Consider the following 16339-nt stretch of genomic DNA (forward strand, 5'->3'; position numbering starts at 1 on the left):
CACGGACGGTGACCCAAGGCCGGAAATAAAGCCTGGCGCTTGTGAGGCATCAGTGCTGACCACTGTGCCACCGCTCCAGGTCAGTAAAGCCAATCATGGGTCTTCAAAAAAAATAAACAACTGGACGCTGTGTTGTGAAAATCAGAGAAAAACCAGCACTTCTAGCTGTAGACTATTGAATAAAGTGCAAAGACTGACATTGTGTGGGACACAAGGGAAACACTCAAGGTGGCGTACAGAAGCATGTATTAAAATATAAAGCAGAGAAGCGATGCCCCTTCCCATTATTGTGAAGTTCTGGCAGGCGTCTTCCTACAGAAGTGGAGCAACACTGTCCTTTCTTGTCGGCGTTGATCCATGTGTCATGGGAATAACTAACGAGGGAAGAGCAGAGAGGTTGGGACTGGCTCACCTTGAAAGGAGGCAATTGAGAGAAGGTTTCGGAGAAACATGCCCTCGATTAAATGACAACAATAAAATCAATCTGGGGCACGACTTGAAGGTAATCCCAGAACAAAAGGGGCACAGTCTTAAAATGGTTGGCGTGGAGGAAGAGGCTGCAGATTTTTGTAAGCTGAGATGGTTTTACATGACCTTCCCCATCCGCACTTATCTTGTCAGGCACAGCTTATTTCTATGAAATTAAAACTGGTATCATTAGAAACACTTACTTTGAGGCTGCACTTCCTGCAGAGGCGTCTGGCCTGTTGAAAGAAACAGAGCAAATAATAAATAGGGTGCGTGCAAAAGCTTCAGATGCAAATGCCATTTCTCATTTTGGGTTCCATTTGCTCCAGTTTGCTTTTTGCTGCCAGCTGGGATGGGTCATGTGCGGATTGCAGATGCTCTCAGTAGCTCCAAACGTGTGTCTGGTGAGCTAGCAGGAGGCGCATCCCCACGGAGTGTGATTGATAGGATTCCTATTTCCCCCGCGTCTCGCCCAGCAACCCTCGACGGCAATCTGGCAAACTCATCAAAGTGGATGGACCAAAGTGTCTCGGCACACCGTGGTTTCGAACCTGCGACTGAATGACGGAGAGCAAACCTTAACCGCTCCACTGCCGACTCACTCTGAGGCCAGCGGTTCCGAAAGCCGGCTTTGGCAGTGAGGGCAGTTCCTCGCCCGCTCTGTCATTGAGAATAACCAAAAGCAGAACTATCCACATTTTTGCAAAGTGGGTGCAGGTGCAGTTTTTGATTAAATTTTATCTGACTTTATTTCTTGCCTCCCCTCGTTGGCACATGTGTTCCATTGGCAGCATCTGTGCCCATTCAGTGCCATGCCCAAGTGTCTATTCTATTATGCAGAGGGCCTGGTTATCATCATGACATCTGTACTCCAAGGCTTGTTGGCCTTTAGTTGAGTGAACTACTACAAAGTATTTACAGCATAGAAACAAGGCATTCAGCTGAATAAATCCATAAGACCTTCAGGAGCAGAAGTAGGCCATTCAGCCCATTGAGTCTGCTCTGCCATTCAATGAGATCATGGTTGCTCTGATATAATCTTCAAATCCACTTTTCTGCTTTAACCCCATAACCTTGATTCCTTCCTGATTGAAAATGTCCACCTCATCCTGGAACATACTGAACGATCCAACCTCTGCAGCTTTCTGCGGTAAAGAATTCCACAGATTCTGGTTCAACAGGTTGTTGCACGCCCTCCCTGTGTCAGCGTGGGTTTCCTCTGGGTGCTCCGGTTTCCTCCCACAATCCAAAGATGTGCGGGTTAGGTGGATTGGCCATGCTAAATTGCCCCTTAGTGTCCAAGGATGTGTAGGTTAGGTGGATTGGCCATGCTAAATTGCCCCTTAGTGTCCAAAGATGGGCACGTTAGGTGGATTGGCCATAGTAAATGCACAGGGGTTATAAGGATAGGGCGGGGGGCTGAGGTGTGGGGTAAGATGCTCTGTTGGAGAGTCGGTGCAGACTCAATGTGCCAAATGGCCTCCTTTTGCACTGTAGAGATTCCATTCTATAAATTCTATAACTTGGCCGACAAGCCTGTTATGTGGCACTTTATCAAACATCTTTTGGAAGTCCATGCACACCACATCTACCTTTTAACATCTTTCCCTGCTACATAACCAATTGTAACAGTGAAACATGATTTATCTTTAATAAATCCACGTAGGCTTTCATTACTGAATAAATATTTGTCCAAGTGAGCCTTTTTTATTGTCCTAAGTTATCATTTAAAAACTTTCCCACCATTGAGGTTAAACTGACTGACATTTAGTTGCTGGGTTTATCCTCACACTCTACTTCGATCAACGGTGTAACATTCTCAAGCCCTCTGGCAGCACCCTTGTATCGAAGGAGGATTGGAAGATTATGGCCAGTCTCTCTACAATTTCCACCCTTACTTCCCTCTATATCCTCAGTTGCCTCTTATCTGGCCCTGATGACTTATCAACTTGAAATACAGATAGCCCTTCTGACACCGCAACTTATTCAATTTTTAGCACATCCAGTGTTTCAGTGACCTTGTCATTCACCATCAATCATTGAATCCCTGCAGTGCAGAAAGAGGCCATTCGGCCCATCGAGTCTGCGCTGACAACAAACCCACCCAGGACCGATCCACACATATTTACCCTGCTAATCTGCCTGACACTAAGGGGCAATTTAGCACGGCCAATCCACCTAACCTGTACATTTTTGTAGTGTGGGAGGAAACCGGAGCACCTGGAGGAAACCCAGGCAGACACGGGGGAGAACGTGCAAACCCCAAGCAGACAGTGACCCAAGGCTGGAGTTGAACCTGGGTTCCTGGCGCTGTGGGGCAGCAGTGCTAACCGTTGTGCTGTGACTTTGGCAGCACCTCCAGCATTGCTGAAGAGAGGCGCACAGTACTCATTTAGTTCCTCAGCCTTTCCAGCCTCCATGTATGAGTCCTGAGTAGGCCCCATGCTCTTTTTTACTGCCTTATATATGCGTATAGAAAATGTTTTGATTCCTTTTACACGAGCTTGGATGCTAGTAAAATGAGGAAAGCATAAAGGGGAAGGCAAATCTGAACACAGCAAATGAATACAGATAGTTTAAACAATTTAAGAATCCATGAACAGTTGATGATCGCAGCATAGTACGTACAGCTTTGGGTGCACCACCATCCATTTCAGCTGTATTATCCTTGAAGAAGTGAAGGAGCTTTGAGGAGAGATTAGGGAGGCTTAACTTTTGTATCACAAAGAGAAACTCACTGAAAATATTAATTTCTAAAAATAAGGTAAATTCAGATTAGAATGCAGATGCAAAGCATGTAAGTGACAGACAGTAAAACTGGAAAGGTATTAATAAGAACTGGATTACTCAGAAGTTAATAAATGTCAAATGAAATATATGCTACTATTTCTTTATATTGCCCGAAACCCACTGTGAAGCATTTCACATACTGACTTGCTTTGCAGTGCAGTGGCCACGGCTAAGTTTAAGTCTTAAGATTATTTATTATTGTCACAAGCGGGTTTACGTTGATACTGCAATGAAGTTACTGTGAAAATCCCCCAGTCGCCATTCTCCGGCGCCTGTTCGGGGTACACTGAGGGAGAATTTAGCACGGCTAATGCCACCCTAACCAGCACGTCTTTCGGACTGTGGGAGGAAACCGGAGCACCCGGAGGAAACCCACGCAGACACGGGGAGAATGTGCAGACTCCGCACAGACACTGACCCGAGGCCAGAATCGAACGCGGGTCCCTGGCGCTGTGAGGCAGCAGTGCCAAACGCCTTGGCAAAAACCAAACCATAAACGGCCAAGCAATGTACAAAAAAAGTACTGAGGTTCCTTACTGAGGAATGCTCAGAAAAGGACAATTGACAACCCTGCAAGAGAACCCTCTGGAACATGAACTGGGTCAAGGCTTTGCAATTAACTGTGGAGCTTCCTGTTCTTTTAAATGTGAGATGTGGCAATGCATTTTCTTCCTCATCATCTTGTCTTTGACCTTGAAATAACTCCTGTTGACCAAACGTCAATTCAGCAGAACAAAGTGGGCTTCAATTTCCAGTTGCTTCACGAAAGATTGCTGCTAGGTCAACAAAAGCTACTATGTTACGTACTTTGAATGCACAGCCCCTCGGTGCAGTTCTCTGACTCCTGGTTCACTCCCTCACAGAACTTGCCTCCGTATCTCGGTTCCGGGGCCACACAGGCGCGAACTCTTTGGTGCTCGCAGTCAGAGGAACAGACTGACCACCCGTTCCAGGGTTCCCAGGCACCATCCACTTCAACACATAGATGGAACAAACACAAACACGTTTTACTTTTAACAAACCTCAGTGATAGAGAAATCACACCCTCTTCTTTTGTCATGCTGTCCAGACAGCAACCTTTACAGCTGTTGCGTTGGGGCAAAGGGTTGTAAAGGCAGATGTGGGCAAGCATTAATTTTCTCCTCTGTTTATTTATCACAATTAGCCAACTAAAACAGCAGTGGGCAAGTTCAAGCATGAGAGGCACTAATGGAAGGTGCAAAATTAGACCATTTTTAATTCATTCGTGGGACATGGGCATCGCTGGCTGGGCCAGCATTTATTGCCCATCCCTAATTGCCTCTTGAACTCAGTGGCTTGAACAAAGAACAAAGAACAGTACAGCACAGGAAACAGGCCCTTCGGCCCTCCAAGCCTGCGCTGCTCCTTGGTCCAACTAGACCAATCGTTTGTATCCCTCCATTCCCAGGCTGCTCATGTGACTATCCAGGTAAGTCTTAAACAATGTCAGCGTGTCTGCCTCCACCACCCTACTTGGCAGCGCATTCCAGGCCCCCACTACCCTCAGTGTAAAAAACATCCCTCTGATATCTGAGTTATACTTCGCCCCTCTCACCTTGAGCCCGTGACCCCTCGTGATCGTCACTTCTGATCTGGGAAAAAGCTTCCCACCGTTCACCCTATCTATACCCTTCATAATCTTGTACACCTCTATTAGATCTCCCCTCATTCTCCGTCTTTCCAGGGAGAACAACCCCAGTTTACCCAATCTCTCCTCATAGCTAAGACCCTCCATACCAGGCAACATCCTGGTAAACCTTCTCTGCACACTCTCTAACGCCTCCATGTCCTTCTGGTAGTGCAGCGACCAGAACTGGATGCAGAACTCCAAATGTGGCCTAACCAGCGTTCTATACAGCTGCATCATCAGACTCCAGCTTTTATACTCTATACCCCGTCCTATAAAGGCAAGCATACCATATGCCTTCTTCACCACCTTCTCCACCTGTGTTGCCACCTTCAAGGATTTGTGGACTTGCACACCTAGGTCCCTCTGTGTTTCTATGCTCTTGATGACTCTGCCATTTATTGTATAACTCCTCCCTACATTATTTCTTCCAAAATGCATCACTTCGCATTTATCCGGATTAAATTCCATCTGCCACCTCTCCACCAAATTTTCCAGCCTATCTATATCCTGCTGTATTGCCCGACAATGCTCATCGCTATCCGCAAGTCCAGCCATCTTCGTGTCATCCGCAAACTTGCTGATAACACCAGTTACACCTTCTTCCAAATCATTTATATATATCACAAATAGCAGAGGTTCCAGTACAGAGCCCTGCGGAACACCACTGGTCACAGACTTCCAGCCGGAAAAAGACCCTTCGACCGCTACCCTCTGTCTCCTATGGCGAAGCCAGTTCTCCACCCATCTAGCCACTTCTCCTTGTATCCCATGAGCCTTAACCTTCTTAACCAACCTGCCATGTGGGACTTTGTCAAATGCCTTACTGAAATCCATATAGATGACATCCACGGCCCTTCCTTCGTCAACCGTTTTTGTCACTTCCTCAAAAAACTCCACCAAATTTGTAAGGCACGACCTCCCTCTTGCAAAACCATGCTGTCTGTCGCTAATGAGATTGTTCCGTTCTAAATGCGCATACATCCATTCTCTAAGAATCGTCTCCAACAACTTCCCTACCACGGACGTCAAGCTCACCGGCCTATAATTACCCAGGTTATCCCTGCCACCCTTCTTAAACAACGGGACCACATTCGCTATCCTCCAATCCTCAGGGACCTCACCTGTGTCCAAAGAATTTCCGTCAGAGGCCCAGCAATTTAATCTCTCATCTCCCTGAGCAGTCTAGGATAGATGCCATCAGGCCCTGGGGCTTTGTCAGTTTCAATGTTCCCTAAAAAACCTAACACTTCCTCCCTTGTAATGGAGATTTTCTCTAACGGGTCAACACCTCCCTCCGAGACACTCCCGGTTAACACGTCCCTCTCCTTCGTGAATATCGATGCAAAGTATTCATTTAGGATCTCCCCTATTCCCTTGGGTTCTAAGCATAATTCCCCTCTTTTGTCCCTGAGAGGTCCGATTTTCTCCCTGACAACTCTTTTGTTCCTAACGTATGAATAGAATGCCTTAGGATTCTCCTTAATCCTGCCTGCCAAGACCATCTCGTGACCTTTTTTTGCCCTTCTAACTTCCCGTTTGAGTTCTTGCTTGGCCATTTCAGAGTCAACCACATTGCTGTGGCTCTGGAGTCACATGTAGGCCAGACCAGGTAAGGATGACAGATTTCCTTCCCTAGAGGGACATTAATGAACCAGATGGGTTTTTCCGACAATCGACAATGGTTTCATGGTCATCAGTGGATTCTTAATTCCAGATACTTTTTATGAAATCAAATTCCACCATCTGCTGTGGCGGGATTCGAACCCGGGTCGCCAGAACATGAGTTGAGTTTCTGGATTAATAGTCCAGCGGTAATACCACTAGGCCATTGCCTCCCTTTACCAGGATGCTTCGGGAACTGTGGGGTCAACTGGCCGGGAAAGACTCTGCTGAACGAGGCTCTTTTCTCTCAGAAAGAGAATCTGAGGACTGACCTGACTGAGGCCTTTAAGATTACGACGGAGTTCGACAAGGCAGAAGTAGAGATGTTTCAACTTGTGAGGAAGACCAAAATTTGGAGTCACCAATAAATTCAGTAGGCAATTCAGAAGGAACCTCTTTACCCAGAACATGGTTAGAATGTGGCATTTACTGTCACAGGAAGTATTTGAGGTGAATAGTACAGATCGGGTTAGATGAACCAAGGTGAGGGGGAGCTAAAGTGCAGCATGAACATTGGCACAGACCAGTTTGGCCAACTGGCCTTCCTCTGTGCTGTAAGTTCTGTGTCTGTCTGTGTAATTAATCTGTTGAATTGATTGAGCCATTATTTAACATAGGCAAATCATCATCCTTCTGATTGGATTTGATTTATTATTGACACATGTATTAGTATATAGCGAAAAGTATTGTTTCTTGCACGCTATACAGACAAAACATACTGTTCCTAGAGAAGGAAAGGAGAGAGTGCAGAATGTAGAGTTACAGTCATAGCTAGGGTGTAGAGAAAGATCAACTTAATGCGTGATAGGTCCATTCAAAAGTCTGAACCCGCCCACGGCTGGGAATGTCCGGTCCTGCTGCTGTGAGCGGAGATTTGACCGAGCGGCAAATTCTCCTTTCTCACCGGCAGTGGGGGTGGGATGAACAACATCAGAGAATTCCGGCCTTCATTTCTCTTTCACTGTAACTGAGCTATTTCACAATCCGCACAAATTGGAAGGGTTTACACTGAACACGTTTTTGGCACAAGTGTGTGCTTTGTGAAATTCACTTCCATATTTACAGTCACTGGATGTTGTCGGGGGAGAGGGCTATGGGTGGGGGGAGCAGGAGAGGTGGGGTGGGGGGGGGGAGCTCTTTCTAGAAAGCAGCACGCCAGACGTTTCCAAATTGTTTTCAATTTAGAGGATAACAAAACAAAATCAGTGGGGTTCTTTGTATGGGTGTATCTCCCCTGGTTGAATTTCCTCCAGGTTGCCTGCCCAAAAGCAAGCACGCATCGATGTGCCACGGAGCGTTTCCAAGCTTGAGACACAGAGACCAGAATTTTGGAGGCTGGGCGGGGGGAGGGGAGTTTGCAGATATGGCCACCCACTGGGAGGGCCAGATGACCCATTTAAGTGACCAATGGGCTTTCCGCCTGTGAACATATTGCCTGGTTTGGGTGCGGCGGGGTGATGGGAGGGGTGGGGATGGGGGCCGGGGGGGGGGGCGGGGGTGCGGGCGGTCAGTCTGGTTGTATCACAGCTTGGCACGGCTCCGGTTCTGCTCAAGACCGCAAGGAAGTACAAAAAGGCGTGAATGTAGCCCAATCCATCACGTAAACCAGCCTCCCATCCATTGACTCTGTCTACACTTCCCGCTGCATCGGCAAAGCAGCCGGCATAATTAAGGACCCCACGCACCCCGGACATTCTCTCTTCCACCTTCTTCCGTTGGGAAAAAGATACAAAAGTCTGAGGTCACGTACCAACCGACTCAAGAACAGCTTCTTCCCTGCTGCTGTCAGACTTTTGAATGGACCTACCTCGCATTAAGTTAATCTTTCTCTACACCCTAGCTGTGACTGTGACACTACATTCTGCACTCGCTCCTTTCCTTCTCTATGAACGGTATGCTTTGTCTGTATAGCGCGCAAGAAACAATACTTTTCACTGTATGTTAATACATGTGACAATAATAAATCAAATCAATAAGTTTGTAGATAAGGCCACCCACCAGGAGGTTAGATGACCCATTTAAGTGACCAATGCTTCTGTGAACATATTAACTGGTTTGGGGAGCGGGCGGATCATTGAGCATGGGTAGAGTGTGCCACCACATGGGGAGACTGTCCAGTGAAATTTGTAAGCCTGACATGAATAGTTCTTTGTTAACCAAAGTTACGAGCGGATATGGGGTGAAGGCAGGGAATACAGAGCTAGGATACAAATCATCCAGGATCTCAGGAAATGGCAGAATAGTCTCGAGGGATAAAGGGCTTCCTTCTGTTTCGATTGATTTTGATTACAATTAGGATTAACATCGTTAACCCGCCAGGTGGAAGTGAGAGTCGAGCGCTGACTCTTTAAGGATTCTTGCTTATCCTCAGAATAAATTTAGACAACCTAATTATGCCCTGAATCAAAGCTCAAGGCTCCTAAAAATTAGTGCACCTTTGCAGGGAAGGTTTTTTCCCCCAACGTTCCGACAATAAATCTTGCTGGCGAGAAGTGTTCCACTAATTCAATAGCGTGGCAGATGTGAGCTCCTCTATGAATACACTTTAAAGATTATGATCAAATGATTAACAAAGAGAGATTTAAGACAAAATGTCTGGCACATTGCAAATGGCAACGCTGGCTTCGATTCAACTTGCAAAGGACGCAGCTGGCATTTTTTTTTTGCAAATGGATCTTAATAAAATCAGAGAGGGAGCTCGTGCTGACGAGAAAAGCCTGATCCGGGTTCGAACGACTTGCGACGATAATGACAGATTTTAGAACCGAACTGTGTGGAACGACATGTTTCACAAGGGCCTGAGGTCCGCAAAATGTTTCACAAAATTAATTAGTTGGACGTGCGCCTTGATGGCAAAGTCAGCAGTCCGATTCAAACTTTGAGAAGCCGGTTCGCTCTCCTTCTTGCAACACTACAGTCAGCCAGTCAGGTGGGTGAGCCTTCATCAGAACAGGAAAATCTTTGCGACGTAACTATTTTTTAATGAGTCGGGAGAAGGGGAAAGGGCCAGGGACAAGGGTAGATAGCAGGATAGGTTAGACGGTAAGGAGGCATGATGGTGCAAGGCTAAAGGAGATGGTAATGGGAAAAGCAAAGAACCAAAAGATGGGTTCTTAGAGTGGAGGTGTAAATGGGAAGAGCAGAATCATCACCAATACCTCCTGTCCAAAATAACGAAGAAGAAATTATGATCCAAAATTGTTGAACTGATTTGGTTTGATTTATTATTGCCACGTGTATTGGGATACAGTGAAAAGTATTGTTTCTTGTGTGCTATATAGGATATATTGGATTATGAGGCAAGATTCTCCAGCCTCCCAGTCGCATGCTTCCTGCTGGCAGGAAGTGGTACATTGTTTGCTAGTAGCGGGATTCTCTGGTCCCGCTGCTGTCAATGGGAATTCCCACTGACGTCACCCCAGGCCGACGGGAAACCCACAGACGGGGGTTGCGCTGCCGGCAGGACTGGAGAATCCCGCCGGCATGAACGGCCGAAGAATTCCGGCCATCGTTCCTCCCGACGCAACCCGTCAGGCTATTTCACCAAGGGCACCAAAAGAGTGAACGAAGCCCATTGTTGTGGGTCTGGAGTCACATACATACAGGGGTAGCGGCACTGTTTTCCGTGCCTGCACACCTGCACTGGGGGCTGAAAAGAAGTCGGAAAATATCAGCAGTAAGTGACTGACGTTATTTGCCTGTCTTCCGTAAAATTGTTCAAGAATAGCAAGTCGAAAATTGTTGCTTTTTTTACACAAAGTGTGATCTCTGAACTCTGGTGTACAAGTGTAACAGATGGCTCTCAAACTTTTTCCAGACAGATAACTGGTACGAGTAATATCTGAATTCATGGAAAGAACGCTGGTGACGCAGTCTATTAAAAGCCTTATCCTTTGATGAACCAAAGTTCTAGGAGTGATTCAGAGCACTAACTATTCAGCGTTTTCTCATTATCAAACTATTTTGCAGCAATTCAACTGAAACGGGGAGAACTGTGAGTGAGAAAGGTTTTTCGCTTGTTAATTAACACTCGTGAATATTCTAATCTTAACATCTATCAGCAGTCCGAAGTGAAGGATGAAAGATTTGTGCACAGACCAGCCCATTATTATTAGCTTTTGATGAGACACCATAAACCTTTGGGACTGAACGTCAAGTTTCACTTTCAAGATGGCGCCAGAGCGATGTGACTTCTTGCGCTTACAACTGGACTCCAACTCTTTTCAATTATATTCTGCACCCTCTCCTTCCCTCCTCCCCTTCTCCCAGAAATCCTGGAATTCCCTCCCTCACGCCATTGTGGGTCAACCCACAGCACGTGGACTGCAGCGATTCAAGAAGGCAGCTCACCACCACCTTCTCAAGGGGCAACTAGGGATGGATAATAAATGCTGGCTTAGCCAGCAATGCCCATGTCCCATAAATGAATTTTAAAAATGTACTCTATGGACAGTATATTTTGTCTGTATAACGTGCAAGAAGCAAGACTTTTCACTGTATCCCAATACACGTGACAATAATAAATCAAATCAAATCAGTTCAACAATTTTGAATCATAATTTCTTCTTCGTTATTTTGGACAGGAGGTATTGGTGTTGATTCTGCTCTTCCCATTTACACCTCCACCCTAAGAACCATCTTTCGGTTCTTTGCTTTTCCCATTACCATCTCCTTTTGCCTTGCACCACCACCCATTCTTGCCATCTAACCTATCCTGCCCTTTGCCCTTCCCCCAGGCTCTTTCCCCATCTCCCCACTCTTAAGAAACCAGTTGCTTTGCAAACATTTTCCTGTTCCGATGAAGGCTCACCCACCTGACTGGCTGACTGGGGTTTCTCTCGCATTCTGTTGCCATTCCTTCGCTGACACTCTGTGACCCTTGGCGAAGAATTCCACTGATTGCAATGATGATGGAAGGAAGCTGGCTGGGTTTTATGTCAACTCTGTGACAGTCACCCACTTCAATCTTTTCTGATTGTCGTACAGGTTCAAACAAAATTCTAATTTATTACTTTAAAGCAGCTAAAATTGCTCAATTCCTCTGCCTTATAACGGTTTCAGTAATATGGCTATCAAGCATAAGGTATTTCAGTGCAATGACAATAGCTATTGCTCGTAGCCGTCTGCTGTGCGGATCCAGTCTTCAAAACTACGAGATTGACAAAAATCTATATTAACTCCTTGTGGCTAAACAGAGAAACTAGAAGCAGGAGTAGGCCATTTGGCCCTTCGACTTGCTCCACCATTCATTTTGATCATGGCTGATCATCGAATTCAATATCCTGGTTCCCCCCGCTTCCCCCAGATCCCTTTAGCCCCAAGAACTAGATGTAATCTCTTCTTGAAATCAGACAACGTCTTGGCTTCAATGGTAGTGAATTCCACCACCCTCTGGGCAAAGAAACTTTTCCTCACCTCAGTTCTAAAAGGTTGACCCCTTATTCTCAAACTATGACCCCCTAGTTCTGGTCTCCCCCCGCAACCATTGGGAACATTCTTTCTAAATGTACCCTGTCTAACCCTGTTAGAATAATATAATCTTAACTAATTGCCAAGCAGCTTTAATGTTTGCTACTCGGCCACCCTCAAGTTGAGCGTCTAACCTGGGCAAAGCGAGGAGCAGGCATTCTTCTGCACTGAAATTCCCACGCAGAAGGTTCCTCCGTTGAGTGGTGCGGGGTTGGTGCAGGTCCTTGTGCGTTTTTGCGACCCTCTGCCGCAATGGATACTGCAAGGTGACCATTCTGTCCATGTTGACCAGGCACCATTCACTGAAACAAAGACATCAGTTAGACCTCTGACCAGCCCTGGGAAGTCAATGAGTCACAAACAGATGAATGACTCCTGTCCTGTCAAGGTGACAGCCTAGTTGGTCGCTCCCTTGCCCCTGAGTTAGAAAGTTGCACCCTGCGATAGAAACCTGGATCCCACAATCTAGGCTGTTCCTTGTGCAATACTGAGGGAGTGCTGCCCTGTCGGAGACATTGGGCTGGATTTTACGCTCCCCCACCAGCAAGTTTGAAAGCGAGAGGCATTCATTGAATTCAGTGCGTGGCCTATCCACTTGCTGCCTTTGGCTCATCTCTGACCTGTCTCCCATTTTACAGTGAAGGCATCGGCCAGCCCACCCACCCTTGGACCTCCTGAGGCCAATTATGGTCAATTTTATGTCTCATCTCAAGCCCGCCACTATTTAACCTCTGGCAGGGCAAGCGAGTGGCTTGGCAGCTTTGACTAGGCAGGCTGATGTCGGGAAAGGGGGTACCTCAGTTGGCGGCCCCTGCGCCCATTGAAGGCACTCCCCTCCCAAAGTCATACCCTGCCTTTACCGCGCCCGCCATGCTCTCTGGGGCCTGCCAGCCAGGTCCTGCCGATACCCCAGATTTTCCTTCAGCACAGTTTCCACAATCTCCTCTTCTTCGGGGACAGGCTGTAACCCCAGAAGGGACAACTGCATGATTGACTGCCACCTCTTCCTCACCAGAGGGAAGACGGCCATGAGCCACTCAATGTGGGGCAGCCAGGTTTATCATGGGTGGGCTTTCCGCTGACCTTTTAGCTGGAAGGGTCGGGGGGAGCATGGGGGACATGACTCCCTGTAAAATCCAGCCTGTTGTGTTTTCGATGAGAGACTGGAACAAACATGGATGGCATTCAACCCTCAGAGCCTGCTCCGCCATTCAGTTCCATTACGGTTAACCATCAGGTTCACGTTCCAGCAGCACCACACCCATATCTGAATTTCTTTCCCACCCAAGAAGACATCAGTCTCTGCCTTGAACATACTCTATGACTGAGCATCCATAGCTGTCAGGAGTAGACAAACCCACCGAGTGTGAAGATGCTCTCCTCATCTCAGTCCAAAATAACTCTGCCCACCCTCTCAGCTGGCTGTTAAAACTCCCACGCTACTGCTCCAAGTGGAGCAGGATTGTTTTTTATAGAATCCCTACAGTGCAGAAGGAAGCCATTCGGCCCATCAAGTCTGCACCGACTCTCTGACAAAGTATCTTGCCCAGGCCCTCTCCTTCACCCTATCCCCGTAACCCCACACATTTCTCACGGCTATTCCATCTACCCAACACATCTTGGGACACTAATGGGCAATTTAGCATGACCAATCCACCTAACCTACACATCTTTGGACACTAAAGGGCAAATTAGCACGGCCAACCCACCTAACCTACACATCTTTGGACACTAAGGGGCAAATTAGCATGACCAATCCACCTAACCTACACATCTTTGGACACTAAAGGACAAATTAGCATGGACAATCCACCTAACCTACACATCTTTGGACACTAAGGGGCAAATTAGCATGGACAATTCACCTAACCTACACATCTTTGGACACTAAGGGGCAAATTAGCATGGACAATCCACCTAACCTACACATCTTTGGACACTAAGGGGCAAATTAGCATGACCAACCCACCCAACATACACATCTTTGGACACTAAAGGGCAAATTAGCACGGCCAATCCACCTGATCTGCACATCTTTGGACACTAAAGTGCAATTTAGCATGGTCAATCCATCAAAATTGCACATCTTTGGATACTAAGACACGATTTAGCATGGCCAGTCCACCTACTCTGCAGATCTTTGGACACTAAGGCGCAATTTAGCATGATCAATCAACCTAACCTGCAGAACTTTGGACTGTGGGAGGAAACTGGAGCACCCGGTGGAAACCCACGCACACACGGGCAGAACGTGCAGACTTCGCACAGACAGTGACCCGAGGTTGGAATTGAACCCGGGTCCCTGGCGCTGTGAGGCAGCCGTGCGAACTGCTGTTCTGCCGTGCCGTCTGTTCTCTCTGTTTCCTGGCAAACATTAATCTGTCAGCCAATGCTTAAAACTTCTGCCCATTTGTTTTGACGCTGTGTGGGAGAGTTCTCTTTCCTGAACAAGTCTGCCACATTTAGTACTTCACAACACTTGCCACACTCCAAAGGTTTGGCTGCGAATTGCTTTGGGACATCCCGGGGTTGTGAAAGACACTACTGAAATGCGGTTGTCATTTCAAACCAAATACTGCAGAATGGTGGCCCGACTTACCAAACACAGTCAGCGTGGCGGCACTGCTGCGTCGCTTGGCCACCACATTGGAAGCCACGCAGGTGTAGTTGCCCGAGTCGGAGAGGTGCGCTTGCTCAATGATTAGATTGTGCTCTGCTGTGGTGTAAATGTTCGGGTCGCGCTGCGGATCAATTGGTTCTTCATTCTTCAGCCATTCGACCTACAAGACAAGGCAAAAGGACACTGCTGAGATCCAGGTTTTCCAAGAAACCGGGCCAAGGCCATCATTCATGGCCAAGGAACAAGAATATGGAGCAGGTGGAGGTAATTCGCCCTCTCTAGCGCCATTCCACAATTCAAGAAGATCAGGACTCAACTTCGAAGCCAACTCCATTTTTCTGCCCAATAACCATCCCCTTTCCCCCCCCAAATCAAAGAGTTCGTATTTCTGGTGAGCCGAGTTTCATGCATTTATGGCACTCGGGGGGTGTGGGTTGTGCATGGAAGGGGGGAGCCTAAACCCGCTGGAGAGACCAACGGCAGAGTGCTCAGGGGGCCATTGGGCATGTGCCAATCTCCCAGTGGATCGACCCCCGATGGCTGGCCCCACCACTGGCCCCCACCCTTGATGCTGAGTCCCCCCTTCCGTACCCTCCTTACCCCCTCCTCCCCCAGGTCTGGCTCTTTCCTGTCTGGCCCCACCTCAGTGAGGCCCCAACCCCCTCAGAGCCCGCTCCCTTGGCACAGCTCAGTACCTGATAGGCACTGCCAGTGTGGCACCCTGGCAGTGCCAGGGCACCCTGCAGGCCCTGGCACTGCCAAAGGGGCCACGCCCCGCGCCCGACCTCCCGAGGGGCCTCAGTGGCCTCCGGTCCCAGCAGCGAGGCCACCACGTCTGGTCCGTGTTGCTGGGGACCAGCTGAGTTCCTCGCTGGGGGGAACCCTCACTGGCGAGGTCGGAGAGCCAAGTGATTCCGAACAATACCACCTGGAGCTCACTAAAGAGATTCAAATGAAGTAATGAATATTAAAATCAACCTTGCGCCGTACCCCGCATGAGGATGATTACATCAATGAAAGTGACCCGGGAAGATAGCGTCCGGTTGGATGCCGGGCGCCATTCCCGCTTTTGGCTTCCAATTCCCCATCCCAACATCATGAATAAACTCAGAAACCGAGCATCACTCTGGGCTTGAGCATTTCAAAACCCTAAACCCTAGCCCTCTCAATGAAAACAATTTTCTTCAGCCCAGTCCTTCAGGGAGCAGTGACCATGACATGATAGAATTCTTCAGTCGGATGGAGGTGAGGAAATTCAATGTGAAACTTGAGTCCAAAATCGAAACGGAGGAGACTACGGAAGTATGAGGCATGAGTTAACTACGATAGATTGGGAAACTTCTGAAAAGGGCGGACAGACAATGGCCAATATTTAAGGAACAAATGCATGCATTGCAATAATTATACATTCCTTTCTGGCACAAAAACACAAGAAAAGTGGCACAAACGTGGCTTACAGAAGAAATTAAGGATTAGATCTAAAAAGGAGCCATAAAGTTGTGAGAAAAAGTCGCAAACCTAAGGATTGGGAACAGTTCAGAATTCAGCAAAGGAGGACCAAGGACTTGACAAAGAGGGGAAAATGGAGTACAGGAGTAAACCTGCAAAGAACATAAAAACGGACTTAAAAACTTTGACAAGTATACAAAAAGGAAAGGATTTGTGAAGACAAATGTTGG

The 16339-nt window shown here is 47.4% G+C and overlaps 1 protein-coding gene across 4 annotated transcripts in view; it reads right to left on the minus strand.

The window, feature by feature from the left end:
- The window catches only part of LOC144510159 (netrin receptor UNC5D-like), a 558422-nt gene that overhangs the window by 96476 nt on the left and 445607 nt on the right, over positions 1-16339 (minus strand). For all 4 annotated transcript variants that reach the window (XM_078239549.1, XM_078239553.1, XM_078239552.1 and 1 more), the window contains 4 exons: positions 14640-14820; positions 12175-12342; positions 4066-4230; positions 672-704 (listed from right to left, as the gene is read on the minus strand). In XM_078239549.1, coding sequence (XP_078095675.1) covers positions 672-704; positions 4066-4230; positions 12175-12342; positions 14640-14820 — 547 coding nt within the window. The remainder of the gene's footprint in view (positions 1-671; positions 705-4065; positions 4231-12174; positions 12343-14639; positions 14821-16339) is intronic.

The sequence above is a fragment of the Mustelus asterias genome, chromosome 22, assembly GCF_964213995.1.
Source record: "Mustelus asterias chromosome 22, sMusAst1.hap1.1, whole genome shotgun sequence".
NCBI lineage: Eukaryota > Metazoa > Chordata > Chondrichthyes > Carcharhiniformes > Triakidae > Mustelus > Mustelus asterias.